Below are 26,696 nucleotides of genomic sequence, written 5' to 3'. Positions count from 1 at the left end.
GCCTGTGGTCCTCTTAGCCCAAGAGCCTGCCTGCCTGCTTCGTGGTCTCCTAGGAATGTTGTACAAGTAGGAGTTTGGTCAGTCCTAGCAGTTTGTATGGTTAGACAGAGGCTGCCAGCGTGAGAAATTGGAAGGATGTGTGCTATGGAAAGGGATGAAATATCCAGGATGAGAACTTTCTTCCCCTGGCCCATCAAAACCAGCTCACTGTTCTGACTTCCATGTTTCTGAGTATGGAATTCCTATTCATTCTACTCACCCAGGCTCACTGTTTCTGAGTGATCTTTGACCCCCCCCATTTCTTTCTCACTCACCACATGAAGCAGACCCCAAGTCTATGCTTTCTCTCTCTTCAGTGTCTCTTGAATTATCCTTTCTTTTCCATCCCTATGACTACTACAACTCATTAGGTTGTCATAATTCCTCCCCTTGACTATTGCAGTATCCTCTTAATGGGTCATCCTCCTTTTATTCTTTCTTTCCTAAGTTCATCCTAACCCTTCTAGGACCCACCAGTGCCTTCCTGATAAAATATTGACTTTTAAACTAGCTTCCAGGCCTGTCTATGATCAGGGGTCTGCTTAACTTTCCAGTCATACGTGGTCTTTTGTGACTGGCATATTTCACTTAGCATACTGTTTTCAGGGTTTAGCCATGTTGTAGCATGTATCAGTATTTCATTCCTTTTTATGGCCAAATAATATTCCAGTGTATGGATATACCACATTTTACTTATCCGTTCATTAATTAATGGACATTGGGTTGTTTTGCTTTTTTGACAGTTATGGATAATGCTGTTATGAACACTGTGTACAAGGTTTTGTATGGACATAGGTTTTCAATTCTCTACTTATGAGTGGAATTTCCGGATCATATGGTAACTCTAAATAGTTGAACTGCCAGACTGTTTTCCAAAGCAACTATACCATTTTTTATTCCCACCAACAGTGGATGAGAGTTTCTAGTTCTCCACATCCTTTCCACCACTTGTTACTCTCTTTGTTATTCTAGCAATCCTAGTGAGTGTGAAGTGGTAACTCACTGTGGTTTTGATTTGCACTTCTCTGATGAATTACGATGTTGAGCATATTTTCATATGCTTTTTTGTCACGTGTAAATATTCTTTGGAGAAATGTCTATTCAAGCCCTTTGCCTATTTTTTAACTGGGTTATTTGTCTTTTTATAACTGAGTTGTAATAATTTTTAACATATTCTAGATACAAGTCGCTTATAAGATATATGATTTGTAAAATTTTCTCCCATTCTGTGGATTGTCCTTCTGCGTTCTTGATGTTGTCCTCTAAAGCACAAAAGTGTTTAATTTGGATGAATTCCAAGTTGTATATTTTTATTTTGTCATTTATGTTTTTGGTGTCATGTGTAAGAAACCACTGTCTAATCCAGGGTCATGAAGATTCATTTCTGTGTTTTCTTCTGGTGTTTCTGGTTTTAACTTGTATATTTAGGTTGGATCCATGTGGAGTTAATTTTTACATATGACATGAGGTAGGGGTCCAGCTTCATTCTTTTGTATGTGGTTACACAGCTCACTTTTCCTCTTCGTCTCATTCTCCAAAATATAATTTGTCCTATCTGAGACCCCACCCCCTTTTTGAACAGATGTAGCATGATATAGTGAGAAACACATGGAACATAAAGACTTGAGTTCAAATTTAAGCCAAGTCATTTCTAGCCACATGGCTATATCATTCAGGGTCCTGTGAGGAAACAAAGTGACACACTCAAAGGTTGTAACTGAAGAGGGTTTAAAGAGGTAGCTATTTACAAATGTGTAAAGACAGTTAAGAGAACAAACAAAAGATGGTAAATCACTCAAGGACTGGCAATATTAGGGATCTATGAGCACCCCTGGACCCAAAGGAGGAAGGGGAGGGAACAGTGTTCCCAAAGCCTGCCAAGACCTGGAGCTTCAGAAGCAGCAAGAGATATAAATACCCTAACATTTCTCTCCACCCCCTCCTCCTATGATTCCTATTGGCTGAAAACAACCAGAAACTAGAGGGGAAGGAATTCTAGGTAATGCCTTCTATGTAGGTCAGCCTCTCAGAACAGAGAACAGGGCAGAGAAAGATGGGAATAAATCCAAGGGGGCAAAGATAGAAAAACCAGTACAGTGACCTTGGACAAGTCACTTAACCTACTGCCACTAGACTTGAAGCCCCATATGTGAAGTGCCTCTATCCCAGCAGATGCTCAACAAGTGGAGCTGTGACGATGTAGCTACTGATAGTGCTCTGGAAGTACAGGCTGTTCCTCCATTCACGCTAACCTCTACTCCCTATCTTCTTCCTCCTCCGTCTGGCCTACCAGTGAGAATTAATGTAGCTTTTATACTTTTATGCTGCTTGTAATCATATCAAAGAACTATGTGCACGACTTATTAAGGAACTAACTTCTATAAAAATAGAGTTTGGGATCATGCAGTAAATCTTTTTACACATAAATTGTGTGCAAGATAATGAGGTTGTTGTTGTTTTAAGTTATTAAGAAAAACAACAGCACAGATCATATCACTTCTCTGCTCAAAACCCTCCAATGGCTTCTCATTTCTATCAAAATAAAAGCCTGATGAGATCTGACATGATGACCCCCCTTCCCTGAATGCATTTGACCTCTTTTCCTGTTATTCGCCCCCTTATTCACTTTGCCCCAGACATAACTGCCTCCTTGTGATATCTATAAATCATTGCGGCTCCCACCTCCAGGCCTTTGTACTATCTGTTCCCTCTGCTTGGCATGCTCTGGATATCTTCATGAATCACTCACTCACCTTCTCAAGTGTTGAATATCAGTTTCCTTCTCAATAAGGCCTATCTTGACTACCCTATTTAAAATTGCAAACTCATCCCCACCCTGTCACAGCCCTCCTGATCCCGTTACCCTACTCTACTTTTTTTTTTCCATAGCACTTAACATCTTCTAACATACTATATACTTAAATATTTATTACATGTATTGTTTGTGTATTGTGTTCTCCTCCCACTAGAATATAATCAGAGATTTTGTTTCCTGTTTCATTCACTAATACATCCCAAGTGCCTATAAGAGTGACGACACATAGTAGGTTCTCAATAAATAACAGATGGATGAATGATACATGGATAAAGGGTAAAATCAATTCAGCTTTATAGAGAATTAAACAAATCTAAAATGTTTTATCCATTGGGGTTCTCCCACAGTCCTAAATTGACAGATTACTTAGCCATAGATGGTCTACTGCTTACCCTTCCTATATCCCTCCCAGTGACCTCAAAGCTTTGGAGAAATGACAAGTGGTTCTTGCTTACAAAAGGGCCAGAAATCACTGTCTAGAATATTCTGAAATAAGGCCCTGCTGCATGGGCAAGGGGAAAACCAAGCTCCTGAAAATTGTTGTCATGGCGATCCCAGGTAATTTCAACTAAGATAGAAATATCAGTAAGATTGCTGATGAGGTTTGGGGGCCATCTGGATAAACATCAGACAGAAGGCAGGCACTCACCCAGTGGACAGGGGTTGACTCTTGGGTTTTGTTCTTCTCAAGAGGAGGTAAGAGATGAAAAAGAATGACAGTGGGCTCCACCATTAGAAGCCCTGTGGGGTTGTGCAGTATGGTAATCTGCACAGCCTGCTTGGTGGAATTGGCAAAAACTATCTATTATATTGCTCCACTTTGTTACACTTTTCACTAAAAAAAAGAGTAACAGTATTGATTCTTATGGGAAATGTAAAGCTTAGAAGTCAAGTTGTATACAAGGATCCAAATTAGCTTTCTTTGTCTTACTGAAGTAGGGAATATGAACAGAAGTAGACAAGGAATAATGGATGATTTCAGATTTGTTGACATTGATGGGTCAAATTAGAGAGTTATATACATTGCATTATCTAATGAAATCTGTGAAACTGGAAAACTTCCCTCAGAGAATGGATTAGAAATCAAAACCATGACTTCTAGAATCTTTCCCACATTGGAACAGAAAAACCAACGAGGTGCTAACGCTAAGAAATTGCTGGGTCATTTTTAAAAATAGCTAGATTAAGATAGATAGGTATATCAAACACTGATTAACTGGGCCATAACAGTAATTAGCCTTTTAGTTCAGGTGGCCTGTCTTTCCAGCATAGCCCTGGAAACAGACTATTTTTGTGCTAATGAGATATGTATTTTTTAAGCAACGAGAAATACCTCCCCTAATGGAATTTTGTTTTATTTCTTCCTTTTCTGTCCATCTGTCTGTCCTTGTGTGTGCCTCTTTGGCTCTTCTTTGCTCTGTGGGACGACAGAACCATCTGCTGCAGAATCCCAGGGGAAATGCAGCATCTCCGAGGATGAGCTGATCACTGCCATTAAGGAAGCAAAGGGGTTGTCCTTCGAAACAACGGAGAGTCCACGGCCAGCGGGCCAGCTGGCCGACAGGCCGGAGTCCAAGGCCAGGTCCGGGCTGCCCACCATCCCTAGTCCCCTGGACCACGAGGCCAGCAGCGCGGAGTCGGGGGACTCGGAGATCGAGTTGGTGTCCGAGGACCCACTGGCTGCCGAGGACGCTCTGCCCTCGGGCTACGTGACCTTTGGTCATGTGGGCGGCCCGCCGCCGTCGCCGGCCTCTCCGTCCATCCAGTACAGCATCCTGAGGGAGGAGCGCGAGGCTGAGCTGGACAGCGAGCTCATCATCGAGTCGTGTGACGCCTCCTCCGCCTCGGAGGAGAGTCCCAAACGGGAGCAGGACTCGCCGCCGATGAAGCCGGGCGCCCTGGACGCCATCCGGGAGGAGCCGGGCGCCCGGGCCGAGGAGCGTGCCCACAGCCGGCGGGGCCTGGCGGAGCCAGGGCCCTTCCTCAAATTCCCTTCGGCCGCCCCCCAAGTCTGCTCCGAGCTGCCCTCTGGAGACGGAGCCCCTGCGCCCGAGGGGCCCGCAGTGCCGCGGACACCTGTGGAAGCAGCGAGTTACGACCAAAGCTCCCAGGCCACAAAGGGCCCTGGGCCTCGGGGTCCAGGCGTCGTGCCCCCTCTGCTGTTTCTCAATAAGCAACAAGGTAAAGTGACAGCTTTCTTGATTGAAGTAGGTTGTCTGCTTACTGTTCTCCCCTGGGTGCTCTGAGATATTCAGCAGAGGGAGGTGGTTCTGCCTTAGCCCTGTAGTCATGTCCTAGCTGGTCAAACAATCGGCGGGAGAACAATTCCGAGGGGGTGGGGAGGAGATGAGAGGATTCAGATTCGCAGCTGGGGCTTCCATGGAAGAAACACGTGCTCCGAGCTGTGCTGGGCTGGCTGAACCAGAGCATCTCCAATAATGAGCGGTTTTGTGTACATTCCAGGATCTCCTGAATGGAGTGAATGTGTCCCTCCTTTCGTTCCAGGGCTAGGTTTCCTCACTTGGGAAGGGATGGGGTTTTGTTATTGTCCAGTCTCATTTCCAGTTTCCCACCCCCTCGGTGATGGGGTGTGGCTACAGTCCCTCTAGGTGCTGGAACCCACCGTTAGCACTTCCATTTTGCCTAACTTGTTTCTTAAATGGGCCAAGAGCATCTCAGCGCCATCCTTTCTCTTACCAAAAAAAAAACAAAACAACAACAACAACAACGACGACAAAACCAGCAAGGAATTTGGGCCTTGATAAGGTTTTTGTGTCCCAGCTAGCCAGGAAAGACAGGGACCGAAGTTAGTCCCAGGGTTTCTCCTGTGACTAAGCAAGGCCTAAGGTGACTAATTAATTTTAAAGTCACTTTTAACTTAGAATGATTTTAATCTGGCCATTATATTTTTCCTATGAGAAATCTTGAGTTGAATGAAGTCTTCAAATGCAGAAAAAATGGAAGTCATTATTTTGTCTTCCAGGCACTCTTCCCCCCAAGTCATCCCCCACACCGGAATGCAGTTGTATAATGGAATTCAGGAAGGGAATGAAAGAGTCAGGTGAATAAATTAGGCCCTGCACAGTCTAGTTAATGGACTACATTGAAGATAGACAATCTCTTCCCAGATGCTGGGTAGAAGAACATCCAGGTGGAACTTGAAAACAAACCCTAAAAGCACAACTCTGTTCAAGGTCCCTTCTTGCCCATCTCCTCTGCTTTCTGTTTTCTTAGAAGTATTTTGCCTTTTGGGGATAAATGATTCTGAGAGTACACCCTTCTTCCTGTTTATATGCTAACTTCAATGATGTTAGTAGCAATTAAAGTGCCTCATCTAAAAGTAGAGGACAAAAACTTTCTCATTATAGATTGGAAGCTGGCTTCTAAATTCTTTAAAATTAGCACATTGGAAAGGGGGAAACTGGAGGAACGTAATAAAAAGATAACCCTGCTGCATGGTTGCCAGAGGCCTAGACATGTGGCATCATGTTGGGGCTGATATAATTGACTCCTGATTTCCCAAATAACTTATCCCTGAGAGTTTAAAGTGTATTTAGTGTGTGCAATAGGGAGGCTATTCTGTGACAAACTTAACAGTAGGAATGTGTATTTGTTGGGTGAATATTAGAACTAATTTGGATTCTTTTGCTACCACTCTGACTGTGGTGGGAAAGGGCCCAGCAGCTTTCAGGGAGCTTTGGGAAACAGCATTAGCCTGAACAACCTGCAGTTCCCTGTGGTCCTGAAGCAGGAGAGCTTGAGTCATTCGGAGTATAGTTTCATATCACTGTACTGTAACACGCATGTGTTTCCGTTTTATCCCCTAACTAGTGTTCCCATAGCACAGTGCTGCTCAAATATATTTATCCTCAAAAGTAAGTAAATCTGAAGGCTAATAAAGAGAAAATGGTAATATGCAGGCCCATTTCCCTCGTTAGTATATTTGAGAGACAAGTATGACAGCTGGAACTGACCGAGTGACCAGACATCCGATGAAGAGCTAAGGTGATGGAATACTACAGCTGTTAATGCAAAGGCTTCAGAGCATATTTTATGGCTGATTCTGGTGTCATTCTAATCTCTGTGCAAGTTGCCTCATATGGCTTGGACCCTCTGCTGCCAAGTTAGACGTTAGAAAGGAGAAAGTGGCAGTCTTTTCAAACAATTAAGGCATGGCAGGGTGAATAGCCTCTGCTCTCCTCTGCACTGAGGGATTCTTTGAAATCCAGTCTCCCACCGAAACTCAGCGCTCAGCCTCATTATCTATGAAGAGAGTCTAAAAGGCCCTGGGGCAGCCAAGCACTGAAGGTTCTGGGCAGATGACTCAGCGCTGCCAGCAGGTTATTGGAGCCCTGAGTTCTTCTGGTCTCCCTGCTCCATCTCAGCAGGTGGGAGGATCAGTGTTGACCAGCCACCGCCAGGCTGTTCTTAATCACTGTCAGTGGACAGTAGGATTGTGCTCAAGTCAAGTGTGACTCCCCTCAGCAGTGAGGTCAGGTCAGCTTCTGTGGTTTCCTGAAGCCTCTGGCAGTATAAATGCATTCAGGTTCAGGCATTCACAAGTATGCTCATCTCCCTGACTTTGGAGTTATTCTGCTGATGCTGGGCCAAGTTTTAGAAAGGTCCAGAAATATTTAGAATAAGGTTTGGCAAATATCTGACAGCATCATAGCACATACTGTCAAGGAACATCAGGCTTTACTGGTGTGCACATACCCTAACAAGGTCTATTTTTGGACCTTTCTTACCTTTCGGAGACCTCTGCTGCTGTTTCACTGAAGACAAGATGTGGTTCGTCATATTCCAGTTTCCCTTCTCTGTGCACCCCCTGAGCTCCTGCTACCCTGTCATTCTGCTTCCTCATAACCTCTAGGATGGCTTATCATGAACATGATAGGATAGATAAGTTTTCATTGTTGCAAGGTTAACCCTGTTAGGAACATCTAAGTGAAAGCCAATTAAAAATTCTCAATAAAACACTAATACCCAGTGTGACTCATCAGGATGGGTGTGTGGTATTTCCAGACCTATTTTATTGCAGAATCTTTTATTAGAGTGTGCTGTAGGGTTCATCTTCTAGGGTGCATTCTTTGGGAAATAGTGGTCTCTGGGTACTCACCTCCATTCCCTGCATTCTGATTACTTTTCCTTGCAATTCAAAAGCATAGTGTCAGACCAGCCATGTGGATATCATATGGGAGCCTGTTAGAAATGTCAGGGTCCTTCCCAGACCTACTACCAAATTGGAATCTGCATTTTACCAAGGTCCGCTAGTGATTCCTATTCACCTTGAAGCTTGAGAAGCAATGTTTTAGACCATGGCAGTCAGCTTTCACATTCCAACCTGAAACTGTTCTGATGAAGTCACCAACGACAACCTTCTTACCCACCAAAAGACCTCTTTTCAGTCTCATCTTTCTTGTTCTTCCTGGTACTTTAATGTCATACTGCTTAACAGTCCTTAAAACAGTGAGAAAATAATGTTATGTTCAAAATAATAATTTAAATTGTAAGAAATGGTACAAAATAAAAAGTTAAAGTTCCCCTACTCCAACCTCACATTCCTAAGTCTCAGAGATAACCACAGGCTTCTGTTTTGTTGTTGTTCTTCTTCTTGTTGTTCTTGTTCCTTTCAGAAATTTTCTTTATGTATCACAATTTTTTATTGCACAAGTGATATCATGTTGGACAGACTTATGCAACTTATTTCTTTTAGTAGTAAAATCAGGGATAATACCGGTTCACATGGAGACTGTTTTCTTCTCAAAACTTTCCTCCCTTATCTCCCTGATGTTTCTCCTTCCTGGTTATCCCCTCAATCTCTGACCTCTTTCCCAGTCTCTTTTGCTACCTTCCTTCCAATTCCTCTGTCTGGCCCCGAGTTCTTTCCCTGTCTTCCTTTGTCCCTCGTTTCCTCGCTCTCATCCACACAGGTTTTCAGCCATTGCCTCATGTGTAGCACCTCCCAGATCTCTGGCTTTGGAGAATCTTTTGTTCTGGGCTCCAAGCCCACTTCCTCACTCTTTATTGGACATTCTATAGACCACCCCCCCCAACCTCCATTTCAGTACACTGATGTTATTTGTCTAAATCTGCTCCTTTCCTTCTTCTATTCCCTTCCTGAGTGAATGAATGGATATCATTCAGCCTTCACTGTGGTGTGGATATTCAGATCAGGTCTGGATCTGCGTAAAGACTCATTGGCTTGAGACAAAGTTAGAGGGACAACCTGATTGTAAAACTTTAGTGGAAGTCTTGCGGTAGTGTTTGGTTATAAAATTATCATCCAGATAATCCAGGGTGTTCTTAATATTTGAAAAATTATCGAAAACAAAGTACAAAATGTAAAAGTTATCTATTTGGAACTTTCAACAAGGCATCCAGTGACCCCAGTTTGAGAAATACTGGTTTAAGCCAGTGGTTCCCAAAGCATTGCCTGGGCACCGGGTACCTCACAATCTCCTGAAGTGCTGACTAAAAATGCAGGTTCCTGCTCTGCCCCTGCCCCAGAACTACAAAATCAGGATGGGCATAAACTTGCACTTTCAATAAGCATGCTAAAGAGAATTTTTGTTGTAAGCAGATGAGCTAAGCAACCCAGACCTATAGTGAAAAACACCTTGGTGAGCATGCCCTGGGCATATGGTGTTTTTTACTGAGAGGGACTGAGGGGGCACTCAGCTGTTTCCATTCCTTCCTGTGCCCTGGGAGGTGGGCCCCTGCACCTTTTCTCTGTGGGTACCAGCTACAGCAGCCAGAGCTTGCAGGGCTTAGCCCCCTGTGGCAGGGAGAAGCTTATCTCCTTATAGGGAAGTGATTTGCAAGAAGACTCCCAGATGGAGGTCTTCTCAAATAGACCTAGCATTTATGATATTTATTATTACTTTTCATTACTATACCAGATGTTGCTTCTGTCCTAAAATATTTTGGAGAGAACCAAAATAAGTGTGACCTATTTACTTTTCTTCCTGTAATTTTTTTTAAAAGTTATGCTCTAGTCCCATATTTATGTGCTTCCATGAGACTGAATTAGTGAATCAAGCCATAAAGATCTTTGGACAGTATCTTTCTTTCACAATGCAGGTTTCAGAATCGGCATAAGGACTTATGCCCCTTCAATTGTAGCTGCTTCCGCCATGCCAGCTTTCAACAAGGTGGACCAGTAACTGCTGGATAAAGTCTGCCTTCTGTGAGGTTGTAGGCAGTGTAAATATTTAGACGGGGGCATTGAACCTTCCATCTTACATTATTCAAAGCAGTTAAGCTACTTTTATGAGACTCTGCCCAGTGATAGAAGGTACTCTCCTGGTTTAAGCATCACAGAATGAGGCTGCCAGTAGCCAGTTCACCTCATTGGCTTTTACTCTGAAACAGTCACAAGGTTAGCATTGTCCCAGATTGCATATTGGTCTGTTTTTTAAATGGCGGCTTCAGGACGCTGGGAAGGTTCCCTTCTCAGCCTTGAAGAGAATTGCTCCAAATCTTGATGACCCAGCACTTACTATTTCAAGGGACAGATATTTTTGACACTTTACCTATTGGATGTATATATAGATCCAAAATGGTTGTTGTAATATTTTGATGCCAGTTCCTTGGGGACACAATGAACCCCAACTCCCTTGTAAATTTTTGCCTGGGCACAGAGTGGGGCATAGATTAGCTCCTAAGATGGATCCAAGTCAAAATTGCCTGCAGAGGTAGAGTTCACAGATGGCAGACATTTTGGTGCCTCTAAGAAATAATGGCCCTATTTAGATGGTGATCCTGATTCTCTATCTAGTCCCTTTTTCCTTCACATAAATCATCCTTGCTTACCGATGCAGTCATGGGGCTTGGAGGGTATAATTCACATATGTCTAATTCTCAGCACCAATACTGGCTCCAGGGGATTCTCCCCTCCTTTCAAATGCTAACCTCATTTTCCTCTAAAGTCTGGGTGGGATACTCACAGTTACGGTCTCTGCACTTCTGGATTCTATCTTTGTAACCCCACAGAACACTGCTGTACCACAGATAACATAAATTTTACCCAAGGTTATGCCAGCCCCACCCAAGCAAGACCTTACCCATTCATTCATTCATCCTTCCTTTGATTCAACCAGGCAGGCGTACTGCCTGCCTGACACTAGCAATATAGTAATGACCAAAGCAGACATGAATCCACCCCTTGCAGGGCTTACATTTGGCTGGGTGGGGGGCTGACATTAAATAGGAAATCAACAGAGTGACGTGTTCTCTTGAGCGAGTACCTGGTGATAGTGGAACTTAGATCAGAAGGTCAGAGAAGGAGGAAACTGAGGAATCAGCTGTGGCAAGAGATAATTTTTAAAAGTTCTGGACAACAGGAAATGCAAAAGCCACAGGCAGGAAAGTTCTGGGAGCATTCTAGAAACTAAAAAAAAAAGTCTTTAGAGTGTGGTAGGCAAAGGGAAAAATGGGGTTGGAAGGTTGGCAGTGCCCTTTCATGCCCAGACCATGGTGCAGAGTTTAGTCTTTATCCTACTCATCATAAGATGCCATTATAGTAGTTAAGGCATGAGATGGCGGTGTCTGGGAGAGGGAGGTAGCAATGAAGATGGAGAGGAATGGATGGGTTTAAAGTATATTTTGGAGATTGACTTAATAGGACTTACTGATACATTGGATTGGTGTTGGGGGTGACTTTATTCCCAACATCTCTCAAATTATATTTCAGTTTTTGTCACCGGAATCATTATAAATAGATGCAAAAATACTTGCAATAGGAAAAATACCCCAAACTTAGATGCTGTTTCTTTAGTCATTGAGCCCAATTTTTTATGTCTGCTATTGGAAAATCATCCATTTGGGTTATGCTGGCACTGAAGTATTCTCTCACAGGTTGAGCTGTATATCTAGTGTATTTTCGTGGCCAAACATCTGGGGGTATAATGGTCATTAATGTGTTCTGGTGACAGTGATATTTTAGTGGCTGAGACTGGAGCTTGGATGAGGGTCAAATATGGTACTTGTGGAGGTTAAATAAGACATATAGTGAGGTAGGCAGGGATGGTGGACAGCACGTTGGTTTTTTAAAAAGAATTTTTTTTTTAAAAGAATTTTAAAAAGAATTAAGTGTAAGTTTGGCTACGGCCAGGAACTCACAGAAGCTTCAGGAGTCTAAAGTGCAGTCTAAAGTGCAGTTCCAAATATGGATCAAAACTACACTAACAGACAAAAGAAAGACAGTAGTCTGCCAGAGAGCAGAGGTTAAAGTCAGAGAAAAGGCAGTTTAAGGCAGGCACTCAAACTAGGGTCTGAAGTGAGGACAAGCATACCACTGGGTCTAGTTAACTTCAGCTCAAGCCTACAGTTGACCATTGTCTTTATCTGTGATTACTCAGTGCTTCCTGAGTTAACCCTATCTCTGTAATGGTCCTTCTGGGTTTTAAATGACCTAGGCCTGAGAAAGTGGTCCTCTTCTGCCAGGTAAAGCATTGATCCAGGACTCTTCTCTCTTCTTGTGGAAACTGGGGGGCATATGACAGGGAGAGTGAATTGGGGGCTCAGTGGAACCATTTGTTTTTCTACACAGTGTTTCTCAAAGTGTGGTTGGTGAACTATTTATATCATAAGCCATTTGTTAAAATACAGATTCCTAGGCTCACCCCAGGATCTCCTAGGAAGGGGCTGAGGAATCTGCTGCATTAAGTGGCTCCCTAGTGAATCCTCGGCACACCAGAATTTGAGAACTATTGTTCTAGGGACTGTGTTGAGGCTGATCTCTCAAAGCCGTCAGAGTTATCTTTGGCAGGTTTTTCCTCTAGTGTCCCATCTTTTTCCAGGGCCTGAGCCAGAATCCTGCAAGGTGGATTTTCTGATTGAGTTTAAATGTTAGTTAAAATGGCGTATGTGTGGGGTTTAGAATGAAATTTATACTGTTAACTCTGAGACTTCCACCTCCTTGTAGGAGAAGTAGAGGGAAGATAACGTGAGCAACCATGGCCTTACCAGCTCACTCTGGAGGGTGCTCCTACTATCTCCCCACCCCACAAAGCCTCCGGAACAGAGAACTTAATAGGGTTGGCAAGGACACAGAGAGATAACCATTCATGTTTCCAGTAGTTTGGGGCCTCCTGGGTTAGAGGAGTCCTCCAGGTTGCCTCTGTCCATAGCTTGGAGAATCATGGGAGAGGGAGAAGTCCTGAGGGTGGGGTTGAGCTCTACACTTGCAATCACAAGGGGAATAGCAAGCTTAATCTTCTTACACAAGATCAAAAATTTCACTACCACTAATAAATAATTCAGTTCAAAGCTGCATATTCTGGTAAATAACAGTATTCTGGTTTAACTCTTCCCTTCTGGCTAGACCTCATTTTCTTACAGCTCTTGGCTAAACACTGAAATCTTGGGGGATTTACCTACACACAGAGCACTTGCAAAAGCAGAATATGTTTTCCAAAACTATTTTTTTTTTTTTTTACTTCCAAACTCATTTTTGTTTACCTCCCCTAGCAACTCTAGGAGATTTGATGCTATGTCTAAAGGCACAGAGGAAATCAAGTAAAGCAGAAGAATGGCTTTCATATTGATATTCCCCACTCACTGTTAATGTCTGTTGCCATCCAGTGGTTGTGATGAAAATATCCAACCTCTACTTTTTAACCTCATCTCAAACCACCAGGATTTGAAACTTACAGATCTCCTGGGTTATGTCCCATATGTCCCATAGTTGCATAATTTTATGTTTTGCCTTTCCTTCTCTATACCTTTCTCCTTTGTACTCTCCTTTGCCGATGCTAATTGGTCTTACTGTTAGAAATACTGGTGAGGTAATTCTGAGCAAATTAGAAAATGACAATCTTGTCCTCAGGATGTTCTGTTGCTACTTAGCTAAATATTGTCATATCTTTGAATGATTTTACAGTGTCCACATGGCTGGACCATTTATATGGTGATTGATGATTTAAATTATCATCCATATTTTCCTTGGAGTAAGCACAAGGACAGAGGTCCAAATAACCTGTTAGTTTTTACCAGAGTTAATTTTAAGCTAGGCCATTTGGCCTGTGCCAAAGAATATATAGGATTCATGGGCCAAAGTTTCATACTAACTGGAGTTTTTGGATCAACATCCTCCTTTTAAATTGAACTCAGGGTTTGAGGTACAGTCAGTTGTTCTAGGTGATATTGCAGGGATAGAAGAACCAGGATTTGAGATAAGATCTCCTGACTCTCATCCAGTGCCCTTTGCCAACTAAATTGATTTCCGGATAGTTGACTTCTTTATAAGCAAACCTAAATGCTTTTCCGTGTGAAGTTGCTTTAGAATTTGGAGATTTAAGATTTCATATCTTAAACATATATTGCTGTAAATAGTTTTATAATGGTGCAATAAGCACAGCTAGTTTAAGTGAAATTATGGTCAGTCAGGTGAAAATTCAGTCCAGTCACCTGGAGAGGATTTAATTTTTTTTTTTACATTTTAGGTTAGCCAAGTGATGGTTGAATCATTTTACACAGAGTCATAGTTTTCTCAAATGTTAGACATAAATAAAATCATAAATAACTTGGTTCTAGATACTTTTGATATAAGTAAAATGGCCTCATTGCCAATTTGTCCCTTTTATTTTCTCTCTCTTCCCTTTGTTGGGGTCCACATTTTAAAGCTCCTTTCTTATTCCTCTGAAAACAGAATCTTGAAATTTTGGGTAGATTTTGTATAATCCACAAATCTATGCTCTAATTACAAAGCCAAAGATCTTGACTTTGACTTTGATTTCTGAAGCACCTGGTTCCTGTTGACCACATCTTTCCCTCAGATCCTGTTAGTATGGCTAAAAACACCAGAGACCATGTTGATGGGGAAATGCCTAGGGACTGATGGCAAAGTCCTCTTTGAAGGAGACACCTTTCAGATTTCAGCCTTAGTGTTCATCTGTCAAATCCGAACTGATTTGCCTCTAAGATGACACATAAGATCGTTCACTTGAACTGTAAGTTTTATCTCTCCCATTGTATATTATATTTGTTCTTGTGATTTATATAATGCCCATTTTGTAACAGGTAAAGATGGGTCACTTTCCACCAAGTTGATACTTCCTCTTCCATAGTGTAGAGTCATTGCTGGGCGTGACTGCTCAGTCAGAGACTACATTTTCTAGCCCCCCTTGCATGTAGATGAAGCTAAACCCTGATTGTTATCAATGGAATGTAAGTGGAAGTGATGTGAGTTACATCTGGGACAAGGTGGTTAAGATGCAGTTGTGCCTTTTCTTCCTTCTAGGCTGTAAGGGATGACAAAAGGGAAGGAACCTGGGCCCCTGAAAGACTGCTTGGAGGAAAGCTGCCTGCTAATGAACACTCACATTGATCTATTAAGTTAGCCCCAAAACAAATTTCTCCCATGTTAAGCCACCGAAATTTTGGGGTTATTTGTTACCATAGCCAGCCTCATCCTAATATGATAACTCATGATGTAAGGGTGAGGTTGAGAAAGACGACCTACAGTTAGAATGTATGTTGGACCATATGTCCCATAGTTGCACAATTTTATGTTTTGCCTCTCCTTCTCTATATCTTTCTCCTTTGCTGATGCTAATTGGTCCTACTGTTACAAATACTGGTAAGGTAATTCTGAACAAATTAGAAAATGACAATCTTGTCCACAAGATGTTCTATTGCTATTTACCTAAATATTGTCATAAAAACTGAACAAATCTTTAATAACCACAAGGTGAGTAGTTGATGCCTTCTGGAGTTCTGCAAAGTAAGAAACAGCCCTGGTGGTGATCATCAGGTCCACCAGAACAGAAGCACAAAAAGTTTCTGTGACATAGACTACTGGGAGAAGTGGAGAAGTCCCATTGATTGGGCTAACCCCAGGCGAAATTGGGAAATAAGTACAGTATCTTGGGGTCCTTTGCTTCCCACAACTGGTGTATTCCTGTCCCTCAGCTACTCAAGATCCCCACTTTGGAGCCCAGTGCTCCCGAGCTCCCCCTGCTTCCCTTTCAAAAATGCATTTCCTGTATCCTGTTTCGTTGGGGTTCTTCATGCTCTCCATTTATAGAGTGTGCTATAGAGGTTTAATTTAACAAAGCAATTCTTTTTCATGTGTTAGAGAGCTAGTGTGTGATCCCTTCTATGTAACAGAAGATCTCCAGAAGGCTCTGAAGGAATGAGCCACACTAGGTTAGAGCTGGTCCACTCTAGGGAGTAGTTTCCTTAGTCCAAGACTCCATTCTCAGTAGTAAGTGTACTGAAACACAAATGTATCTGAATCTGGTATAAACCAGAATGCCTTTTTACAATTTACCTGGAGATGTATCAGGAGAACTCCACCCCAGTGTGGAGATCAGCTCATTGTTGCCTGAACATAGAATTGGGGCAAGAAGAGTAGATTGTTTCATTGGAAATTTCAACCACACTTTGGCGGCATGTGAACTGTTCTGTTCGCTAAGGACTTGGGTCCTCAACTAGAATCAGAGCAGCTACTCCCTGAGCCCATGCCTAAGGTGCTTCCCCTCTCGTGGCCCCTTGTCTAGAGTAACTTTCTCCAAACTCTGTATGGTTTTGACTGCATATCCCCCTCTTCACTGGGACAAGGAATCATGAGCCAGCTGGGTTTGGATCCTAGTTCTACCATTTATTACTAGCTGTGTGATTTTGGGCAGTTCCTGTCTGCTCTTCAATTTTTTCATTTGTTCAAAGGGGAGAATAGTACCTGTATCACAGGATTCTTGTGATGATTAATTTAGATGATTTAAGTAATTATCCTCTCATTTTATTAGTATTTAAATATTTATGTTAATAATAATTTTACAATGAGATGGAGCTTTGGAAGAATCTAGTCCAGTTACTCATTTAGTACAAGAATTCTTTCATAATATTTCAGTCATCTTACGGGTTGTCTTCATATGCTACAGTTTGATTGGCTGCTTTCCAAAGATTTATACAAAGTTGACTTGATCTCACTAATTTGCTCTTTCCCAAGCTTATTGTTGGACAGATTGCCTCTGGGGAGGTTTCTTAAAGCCAACAGACCCGAATTATCATCTTCTGTGAGTAGTTTTTTTTCTTAAAATATATATGCTTAGGCCCTACTCTAAATATCCCAGAGTATACTCTTTGGGTATAACGTCATCTGTAGATTAGTACTTTTAGTATCCCTTGGGTGATTTAAAATGTCCATCTGGGGTTTACAGCCACTGAGTTAACCCCATGCATGCTGTATGGGCTCCCATTTGTTCTCTCCCCCCAGGCTCTAGCATTTCATACTTTTTTGACTTAGTTTGGATTAGTCAGTCCATACTGCAGTGAGAAACCCCCAAATCTCAATGGCTTAGCTCAACAAATGTTTATTTCTAGCTCACACAAAATCACATACTAGTTGATGGGGGACTCTTTTTCATCCAATTACAAAGGGATCCAAGCTCCCTCCCTCCTGTGCCACTGAATATCAACATATGGCTTCCCAGGTTGCCACGCCAGGGGAAGAGAGAGCTGGAGGGGCACGTTAGCTCTTCAAAGCCTCCCCGTGGAAATGACACGTGTCACTTTTGCTTATGGTCCATTGGCCAGAATGAATAACATGACTCTCCCCTGATGCATGGGTCATAGGAGAAATTTGATGAGCATCAAGTCTTTATCATAGACCTCTTGCACAATTATCTCTTATTATAGATCTTCATAGCATTTATCATTACCCAGTATATTAAATATGCATTTTTATTTGTTTATGGCTTGTCTTTACCACTTAGACTTTAAGCTCTTTGAGATTACACACTTGCTTTCAGTGCTGTGTCTCCAGTGCCTACAATGGTGCCTGGTAAGTTTGTAGAGACTCAGTAAACATTTGGTGACTAAATGAATGGTGACTCCAGACACACAGATGAAGCCACAGAAGTATATTATGGGATTTTATTGTATGTCAGTGTGTTTTATAGATTTTGCTCTTTTCCAAGAGCTCATTTAAACATTATTGAATCCAGTGAAAGGTTAAAGAATAATAGGCCAGTTAGGAAGAGAACACTGTGTGTGTATCCCCTACTGTTACTCATGAAGCGCATCAACCTCTTGGCTGTGCTCTTCTAGAGTGATCATCAGCCCAGGAAAGGGCATATATAGAGTCAGCAGAGAAGGATGCTTTCTGAGGTTCAGCTGACAAAGCCAATAATAGATGTGAGTTGACAAAGCAGAAGGTGACATCACTGTAGGTCAGTGTTCAGCTTTTCTTTGCTGAGCCTATGGAATGTGTACAAGACCAGTCTATTGAAACTTTATAACCCCTATAAAGTGGGGACACTTTCTGCAGTAAATGCTTCTTGTTTTGAATACAGAAGAACCCAATTAAAAACAAGGTTTGTTATTAAGGTTGTATTACATAGTGATTAAGGCGTGAGCTCTGAAATCAGACAGATTTGGGTTTGAACCCTAGTCTACCACTTGCCGGCCTAAAACGTCCCAGGCTTCATCTGCAAAATATGGCTAATAATTCCTACTCCCTTGAATTGTAGTGAAATTTAAATTGAATACATTGAATACTGTTTTTAAGGAGCTTAGGTTAGTAGAAGACCTGGCACATTGTAAATGGCAGCAATTATTATCACATTTCATGACTGGATCATGTTTTCTGTACTAGATAAGGCTATACACGCAGGCTACCGTCAGTAATGGTGGTTACCAAGGATATAGGAGAATGTGAGGCAGCAGGGATGGGCTTTCCTTGGTGGATCAGCTCCTTGGCCTTCCAAGGCTGGCTGTATGGCAGGCCTACAGATCACAGCCACAGCAGCCTGGTCATGCACCTGAGCTCCATCGGCAGCTTGCCCTCCTTCTGTGCACTGAGGACTCCTGTTCTCCAAAATGGGGAGGGTCTGAGTGGGCTGCTTCATCACCATCTGGTGCTCTCCTGTCACACCTCACCTCATCAATATTTAGGTCAAGCCCCCAACTCTGGTTTGATCAGATTTCTCTCAACGCAGAATGACCAGTGTGGTAGCAGCTTGAGCAGAAATAACCATTAGGGCTACTTTCCTTTAAAAGGGACTGAATTCATGGCAAACTTGTAATGTTGCAGATGCCTCTTTCTCATTTCCCAAAGCATGACTCTACACAAAAAAGAAGATTCACCCCTCTGATTTATTTTTATGGAAAACTACCTTTTGAACAATCGGATTCTTTAGGTCTATTTGAAATAACATTTGGGGGCAAGATTTAACCACATTCTCACAATGATAAACATGGAATTACCCCTTTAGAGTAGATAGATAAATCCTTGAGGGTTTATTTGTTTCTTATATGAAATGCTTCGGATAACTGCTGTTTCTCTCAAAAAACTCTTCCATTTTTTGTTTGTTTGTTTTTCTGGTACGCGGGGCTCTCACTGCCGTGGCCTCTCCCGCTGCGGAGCACAGGCTCCGGACGCACAGGCCCAGCGGCCATGGCTCACGGACCCAGCCGCTCCGCGGCATGCGGGATCCTCCCAGACCGGGGCATGAACCCGCGTCCCCTGCGTCGGCAGGCGGACTCTCAACCACTGTGCCACCAGGGAAGCCCAACTCTTCCATTTTTGTTACATGCTTTCAGTTATCCGAAGTGGGAAGGAATCTTTGGCATGCTTCCAATTCAGGGCAGTCTCTTGTTTGCCTGGTCTGCTATGGGCAGGCAGACTGGCAGCAGGCAGAGAGCAGGATTTATGCAGTATTTCTGTCTCCATCTAGGGAGGTTTCTTGCAACATCTTGCTTATTTGGTGCATTTTGCTTCATCTTCTTTGTCCACCATTTTCATGCTTTCACAAATAATTGTTCATCAGCTCACTCCAAAAATCCACACAGGGTATTTCACAAGCACTGACAAAGACTTGTCATCCTTAAAATAGTATATATTTTAATCATCCTTTAAGGAAGGCAAGATTAGGGTTGACCCTTCAGATATTTAACTGTTACCTGTGATTTGAATGAGTACCCATGCTTCTATTTTTTTCAAAATATTAAAATAGATTATTATAGAAAGTTTCATACATACATTGGAGGGAATAGTATAATGAACTTCCAAATATAGATCTACAAAACTTAACAGTCATTACCATTTTTTCACATTTGTTTCATCTAATTTGGGGGGAGCACTTGAAAATTAAATCATAGCCATCAATATATTTCCTCTCCTAAATGCTTCATTGTACATCTCTAAAAATAGGAACATCTCTTATGTAACCACAGGACGACTGTTACATCTAATGCCCAGTTTATATTCAAATTTCTTTAAGAATCCTCTAAATTTTTTTGGTTGGTCACTTTTAATTAGCCAACGAGCAAATATCTCTCTTCTATTTTTCAACTATATTAACTGTAATAAGAACATGGAACAGTGGAAAGTTCCCTGGGTTTGTGTATTATATGATGATCAGATGTGTTTCCTTTTTTCCCAATATTTTATTATGAAAATCTTCAAGCATACAGAATAGTTGAAAGAATTCTTCACTGCACACCTGTTTACATGGTTCTATTTTAAATTATTTCCCTTCCTTTTTTGGGGTGACTGGGACTTGATAGTTTTTATACCTCAGGCTCAGTGAGAAAGTGAGTATTTTATGGCTTCTTTTTAGGTGGAAGCCTTAAATAATATTTGCAAAGCAGATGGATAAGATACTGATTACTTTGCATGGTTTATAAATCTTGAAAGTATCTTCTCCAACTGGGTAGCCCATGCCAGCCTATAAATACTATTAAGCCTGACTTTCAATTGTCAGTATGTCTCTGGGGCATCCCCAGAGAGCCAGGTGCTGCAGTGTTGACAGCGATATCACCATGGTGGGTTAAGCGAGAAAATGACAAGCCACCCTGTCTAATAATGAAGCAATTGGAACAGGCAGTGTGTTTACACCTTATGCAATGTCAGTTGTATTTCAACATTATCCAAAATATCATGCAAAGGTACTTGGAAAAGAGAAAAACAAATCTGGTTTTTAAAATGTCTGTCTGAGGGTTGCTGCTGTCGCTATGGAGATCAGAGAAGCAGATTTTCACGGCTTTACCACACGGAGCTTGTTTTTGAACAGATTCATGAGACTGAGCTTTTTTTTTCTCCTATTCTAGGTGGTTTTGTTAGACATAACCTTGCCTGAATAATATTAACATATCGCTTGTGTGAAAGCACATTAAATGCTAATGCTTGGAGTTGTTTTTAGCAGAATGGTTTAACAATACCAGATTCATTTTTCATATGCATGTTTTTAAATAGACTGACTCCCCTAATCAGCGTTAACAGAGAGCTCAGCTTGGAGCATAAGGAAATGTTAGTTTAATATTTTAGTGCCATCTGCTGTAAGTTTCATGGCATTCTACCCCATCTGGTTTATTTGCAACTATTCTTCCCCCCTTTTTTTAGTCTTAATAGAATGCAGCAAATCTCTTTCCACATCGTTTATAATGATTGGCCCTGTTTCTTCCTGCTGATCACTGGCTGAGGCTTTTGTCAGAGGAATATGTTCCTTTGGCTCTAGGTATTATTCATTTCCTGAAGACTTCAGTTTCAGCTTAGTGTGATGTGTGGGTGTGTGTATGCATGTGTGTATGACAATCAAGCAGTTAACACATTCCTAGACCTCTTTGCTTTATCTCAAATGACAGCCTGACTCTTTGTGAGTGAACATTTGTAAATTCAGAAACATCACTAAATGAATAATTATTGAAAGCCTATTAATATGCCAGGCTCTTTCCTAGGCACAGTGGGGGTCAGTGGGAGAGTGGAGAACAAAGCAGATGCCCTGCTCTCACGGAGTTCAGTTAGTAGAGGAGTCTAACAATATACAAGGAAACACATATTACAGTATCACGCAGTGGTAAGTGCTGTGAATTAAAAAAATAAAGCAGGCTAAGGGGAACTATTTTAAATAAGATGGTCAAAGATAGATGATAGAATTAAAATATTGCAGTGAACACCTCTAACATTAAAGTCACTAACAAGGACAACAAATGTGCCCTCCAACCCTGTGCCTTGAGGCTCTTGTTAAAGATAGAGTCATCTTATTGTTAGTTAATCAGTTATCTTTCAACTGAAGCAGAAACATTATACAGATGAAAAATCTGTCCTTTGAGAGCTGTCAGACAGTTTCTGCTATTGCTGTGGAACTGGGTGGACCTTGGATTTGATTTAGGTGAGCAGTTCTGTACTTCAGCACGTGATTAGAGCTCCTATATGTGTCCAGTTCTTTGCTAGGTTCCATGGGGACACCAGAGGATTTGAAGTCAGAGCCTGCTCTCCAGAAGTTGCTTTTAAGTGACTACTCCACCAACCCTCCACTCATCCAGGGGATAGAATAAATACAAATGGAAATTTAAATAATAACAAGTACTATTATGATTAATGCTTACTACAAACGCTGTCAATCTTAAATGCAATCATATTGGGTGTCAGAGGAGGGAAAAGTGTTAAAATGCCCAGAGCATTTCTCTTTATCTACCCTCTTTAAAGATCAGTTTGAGCTGAACATTGAGCTTATGGAGATTACTAACATTCCTGTCATTAGAAACAAAGGATTTTCTGAATTGTGTAATTAGAACTATGAACAACCCATGTGGATTCCAGTGTGTTTGTGTGTGTGTGTTTGCTCACATGTGTTCACCTACTTACATGTGCAAGTGCTCATTCATTCATTCAAGAATCAAGTCTCTGGCACCTACTGCAGGTGTGTGATAGGGCTGTGTCTGAGGAAGCAAAGATAAGATATAGTCCTTGGCCACAAGGCATTTGTAAGGACAGACATAAGAACAAATTAATGCAATAAAGTGTTGTAGGAGCAGTAAAAGCCATACCTTTCCTAGGTCTGCCTATGTTACTGATTTACATTGCAGTGATTGAGCCATTGTATGAGTATTCTGACCTTTCTGGGCTGATTTTCCCATATCTTAACAAATCTGGGACAGGGAGAAGTATTTGACGAATAATGATTCCTATCCCTTGAGGAGAAAGATTGAATTGTCCTGAAGTGATGACCATATTTGTTTTGGATTGCTGTGAAATGAGCCACATAAATAGAATCATTGCTTTAATAGCTTGAGTACCATCATCAGATTCTGTAGTAATAGTACACCAGTGGGAGATAAGCAAATGGTAAAAATGTATGTTCTCCCTGTTTTCCTGTTTATACAATGTACTTGGAGTCACTGGATAACTTTAGAGACTCATTAGCCCCCTATATAATTAGATATAAATGCTCACCTCAGTAGAGGCTGATCACAGCATAGCTGCAAAGTGAGGTGGGTGGGTGCTGTATTCACTCCTAAGTATGCACAGCTCCTCTGCCCTGTGCCTGGGAGCTCGTGGTAGCTTGCATGGAAGCAAAAGTAAAACTGAGTTTGGGAATGGGGGAGGCTGTTGAATGTCTTATGTATCCTCTACTCTCTGGGTGCTTTTAATAAAGTTTTTCTAGGTATAAAGGAGGGATTTAGTCCATCATATTACCCTTACTGTGTATAAAATTTCCATCCAGTTGAGTACCACTTTTCAAAGCCAGGAAAGTATTTGTTGGGCTAATAAAAGCTATAAATGCTGCTTTTTGCTGAGTGTTTATATTGATGGTCCAGCTCTCTGATTACCCACTTCTCCTCCCTTCCCCCAATCTAATATGCTCAGTTGACATCAAAATGATATTTTTATGGTCTCTGGTGCAGCCTTTGTGAGAGGTGGATTTTCCTCCTGATCATTGTGTCAGGGAAAATCAGTAGTAGTAGCAGCAGCAGCAAGTCAAACTCCAGGACCAACACTGGCTCTTCTCAGATGCTTTCACTGTACTTCCATATCTTCTCTCCTCTCCTCTCTCTCACTAGCTGGCAGTTTGATTATTTCTACAATTTCCTTTACTTCTGTACTGTCCTTTACTTCTGTACTGTCTGCACAGACAATGCTGAATTCAAAAAAGAAAAACCTGACCATCACTTCATTCTGTTGTAGGGACGTCCTGTCAATGGAAACAAGGACTAGTGTGTAGATTCTACTGACTCTAGACCTTTGGAGTTCTAAAAGCTGACTCTTAGGTGCCAGAAGGGTTTCAAAGCTCTAACTATTTCTGTTTCTCCTCCTGATGGCAGACCATATTGTACCCACTGCTCTTTCATTCCATCTTCACAAAGGCATAAGGAGTAGTTTCCCCTTATTCCCATGGTTAAATATTGGATGGGATTTCTGAGCAATGTTGCATAATCTTCTCAGTAGATCTTTGAATCTCGCAGAGATTTCACTATTTGAGTGTTGTTCATAAAAGGATTAGAATTAATGAATTTTTATGATGGGACCATGATATGGTTTGAATATTTGTTTTCACCTCCCCAAAAAATTCATATGTTGAAATACTAATTCCCAAAGATTATGGTATTAGGAGGTGAGGCCTTTGAGAAGTGCTTAAGAAACCATTGCCTATCCAAAGTCACAAAGATTTACTCCTGTGTTTTCTTCTAAGGGTTTTGTAGTTTTAGCTCTTACATTTAGGTCTTTGATTCATTTTGAGTTACTTTTTTTATTTAGTGTGAGGTAGGAGTCCAACTTCATTCTTTTGTATATGGATATCCAGTTGTTCTGAAATCATTTGTTAAAAAGACTGTTTTCCATTGAAGTATCTTGTTATCCTTGTCAAAAAAACAGTTGACCATAAATGTGGGGGTTTTATTTCTAGATTATCAGCTCTATCCCATTGATCTACATTTCTAGCCTTATGCTAGTACCATACCGTTTTGATTAATGTAGCTCTGTAGTAAGTGAAATCTGGAAGTGTAAGTCCTCCAAACTTTTTCTACTTTTTCAATATTGTTTTATCTCTTCTGGGTCCTTTGCATTCCATATGAATTTTAGAATCAACTGAAAAACAGAAACTGATAGAGATTGCTTGGACCTTGATAGGGATCCCTTGATAGGGATTGTCTAGTTTGCAGAATATTGCCATGTTAACGTTATTAAGACTTTTAATTCATCAACACGGGCTATCTTTCCATTTAATTATTTAATTTCAACAGTGTTTTGTAATTATCTTTGCATAAGTCTTGCACTTATTTTATTAAATTTATCCCTAATTACTTTATTCTTTTTGATTCTTATCATACCACCACTGGTTTTCTTTTATTTTATTTTTAGGTTGTTGAAGTCCCGTTATTTTGAAAAATAACATTTACAAAATGTTGAGAAAATCACATGTTGGTTGTTAGGTTTAAAATATTTAAAAGGTTTGACAAGATATACTATTCATTTAAGAGCTTGAAAGGGCATTGAAGAATCAGTTATTTAGTAAATAGTCATGGAGAACCTCTTTGGGGCACACATATTTTTTTAAATTTAATTTTATTTATTTTTTTATACAGCAGATTCATTATTAGTCATCAATTTTATACACATCAGTGTATACATGTCAATCCCAGTCGCCCAATTCATCACACCACCACCCCCACTGCTTTCCCCCTTTGGTGTCCATACATTTGTTCTGTATGTCTGTGTCTCAATTTCTGCCCTACAAACCAGTTCATCTGTACCATTTTTCTAGGTTCCACATATATGCGTTAATATACGATACTTGTTTTTCTCTTTCTGACTTACTTCACTCTGTATGACTGTCTCTAGATCCATCCATGTCTCAACAAATGACCCAGTTTCGTTCCTTTTTATGGCTGAGTAATATTCCATTGTATATATATACCACATCTTCTTTATCCATTTGCCTGTCGATGGGCATTTAGTTTGCTTTCATGACCTGGCTATTGTAAATAGTGCTGCAGTGAACATTGGGGTGCCTGTGTCTTTTTGAATTATGATTTTCTCTGGGTATATGCCCAGTAGTGGGATTGCTGGATCATATGGTAATTCTATTTTTAGTTTCTTAAGGAATCTCCATACTGGTCTTCCACCCATTTTTGGATTGGGTTGTTTGTTTTTTTTAATATTGAGCTGCATGAGCTGCTTATATATTTTGGAGATTAATCCTTTGTCCGTTGACTCGTTTGCAAATATTTTCTCCCATTCTGAGGGTTGTCTTTTCGTCTTGTTTATGATTTCCTTTGCTGTGCTAAAGCTTTGAAGTTTCATTAGGTTCCAATTGTTTCTTTTTGTTTTTATTTCCATTACTCTTGGAGGTGGATCAAAAAAGATCTTGCTGGGATTTCTGTCAGAGTGTTCTTCCTATGTTTTCCTCTAAGAGTTTTATAGTGTCCGGTCTTACATTTAGGTCTCAAATCCATTTTGAGTTTATTTTTGTGTATGGTGTTAGGGAGTGTTCTAATTTCATTCTTTTATAAGTAGCTGTCCAGTTTTCCCAGCACCACTTATTGAAGAGACTGTCTTTTCTCCATTGTATATCCTTGCCTCCTTTGTCATAGATTAGCTGACCATAGGTGCATGCGTTTATCTCTGGGCTTTCTATCTTGTTCCATTGATCTATGTTTCTGTTTTTTTTTCCAGTACCATATTGTCTTGATTACTGTAGCTTTCTACTATAGTCTGAAGTCCGGGAGTCTGATTCCTCCAGCTCCGTTTCTTTCCCTCAAGACTGCTTTGGCTATTCGGGGACTTTTGTGTCTCCATACAAATTTTAAGACTTTTTGTTCTATTTCCTTAAAAAATGCCATCGGTAATTTCATAGGGATTGCATTGAATCTGTAGATCGCTTTGGGTAGTATAGTCATTTTCACAATATTGATTCTTCTAATCCAAGAACATGGTATATCTCTCCATCTGTTGGTATCATCTTTAATTTCTTTCATCAGTGTCATAGTTTTCTGCATAGAGGTCTTTTGTCTCCCTAGTTATGTTTATTCCTAGATATTTTATTCTTTTTGTTGCAATGGTAAATGGGAGTGTTTTCTTAATTTCACTTTCAGATGTTTCATCATTAGTGTATAG

At 41.0% G+C, this 26,696-nt stretch overlaps 1 protein-coding gene across 2 annotated transcripts in view; it reads left to right on the top strand.

Annotated features, from left to right (window-relative positions):
* Window positions 1-26,696, top strand: part of RTN1 (reticulon 1) — a 237,236-nt gene that overhangs the window by 110,059 nt on the left and 100,481 nt on the right. For both annotated transcript variants that reach the window (XM_028496097.1, XM_028496096.1), the window contains one exon: window positions 4,286-5,035. In XM_028496097.1, the coding sequence (XP_028351898.1) occupies window positions 4,286-5,035 (750 nt within the window). The remainder of the gene's footprint in view (window positions 1-4,285; window positions 5,036-26,696) is intronic.

Source organism: Physeter macrocephalus, chromosome 11 (assembly GCF_002837175.3).
Source record: "Physeter macrocephalus isolate SW-GA chromosome 11, ASM283717v5, whole genome shotgun sequence".
Lineage (NCBI taxonomy): Eukaryota > Metazoa > Chordata > Mammalia > Artiodactyla > Physeteridae > Physeter > Physeter macrocephalus.
The sequence above is the reverse complement of the archived record's forward strand: the minus strand, read 5'-3'. Positions and strand labels throughout refer to the sequence as shown.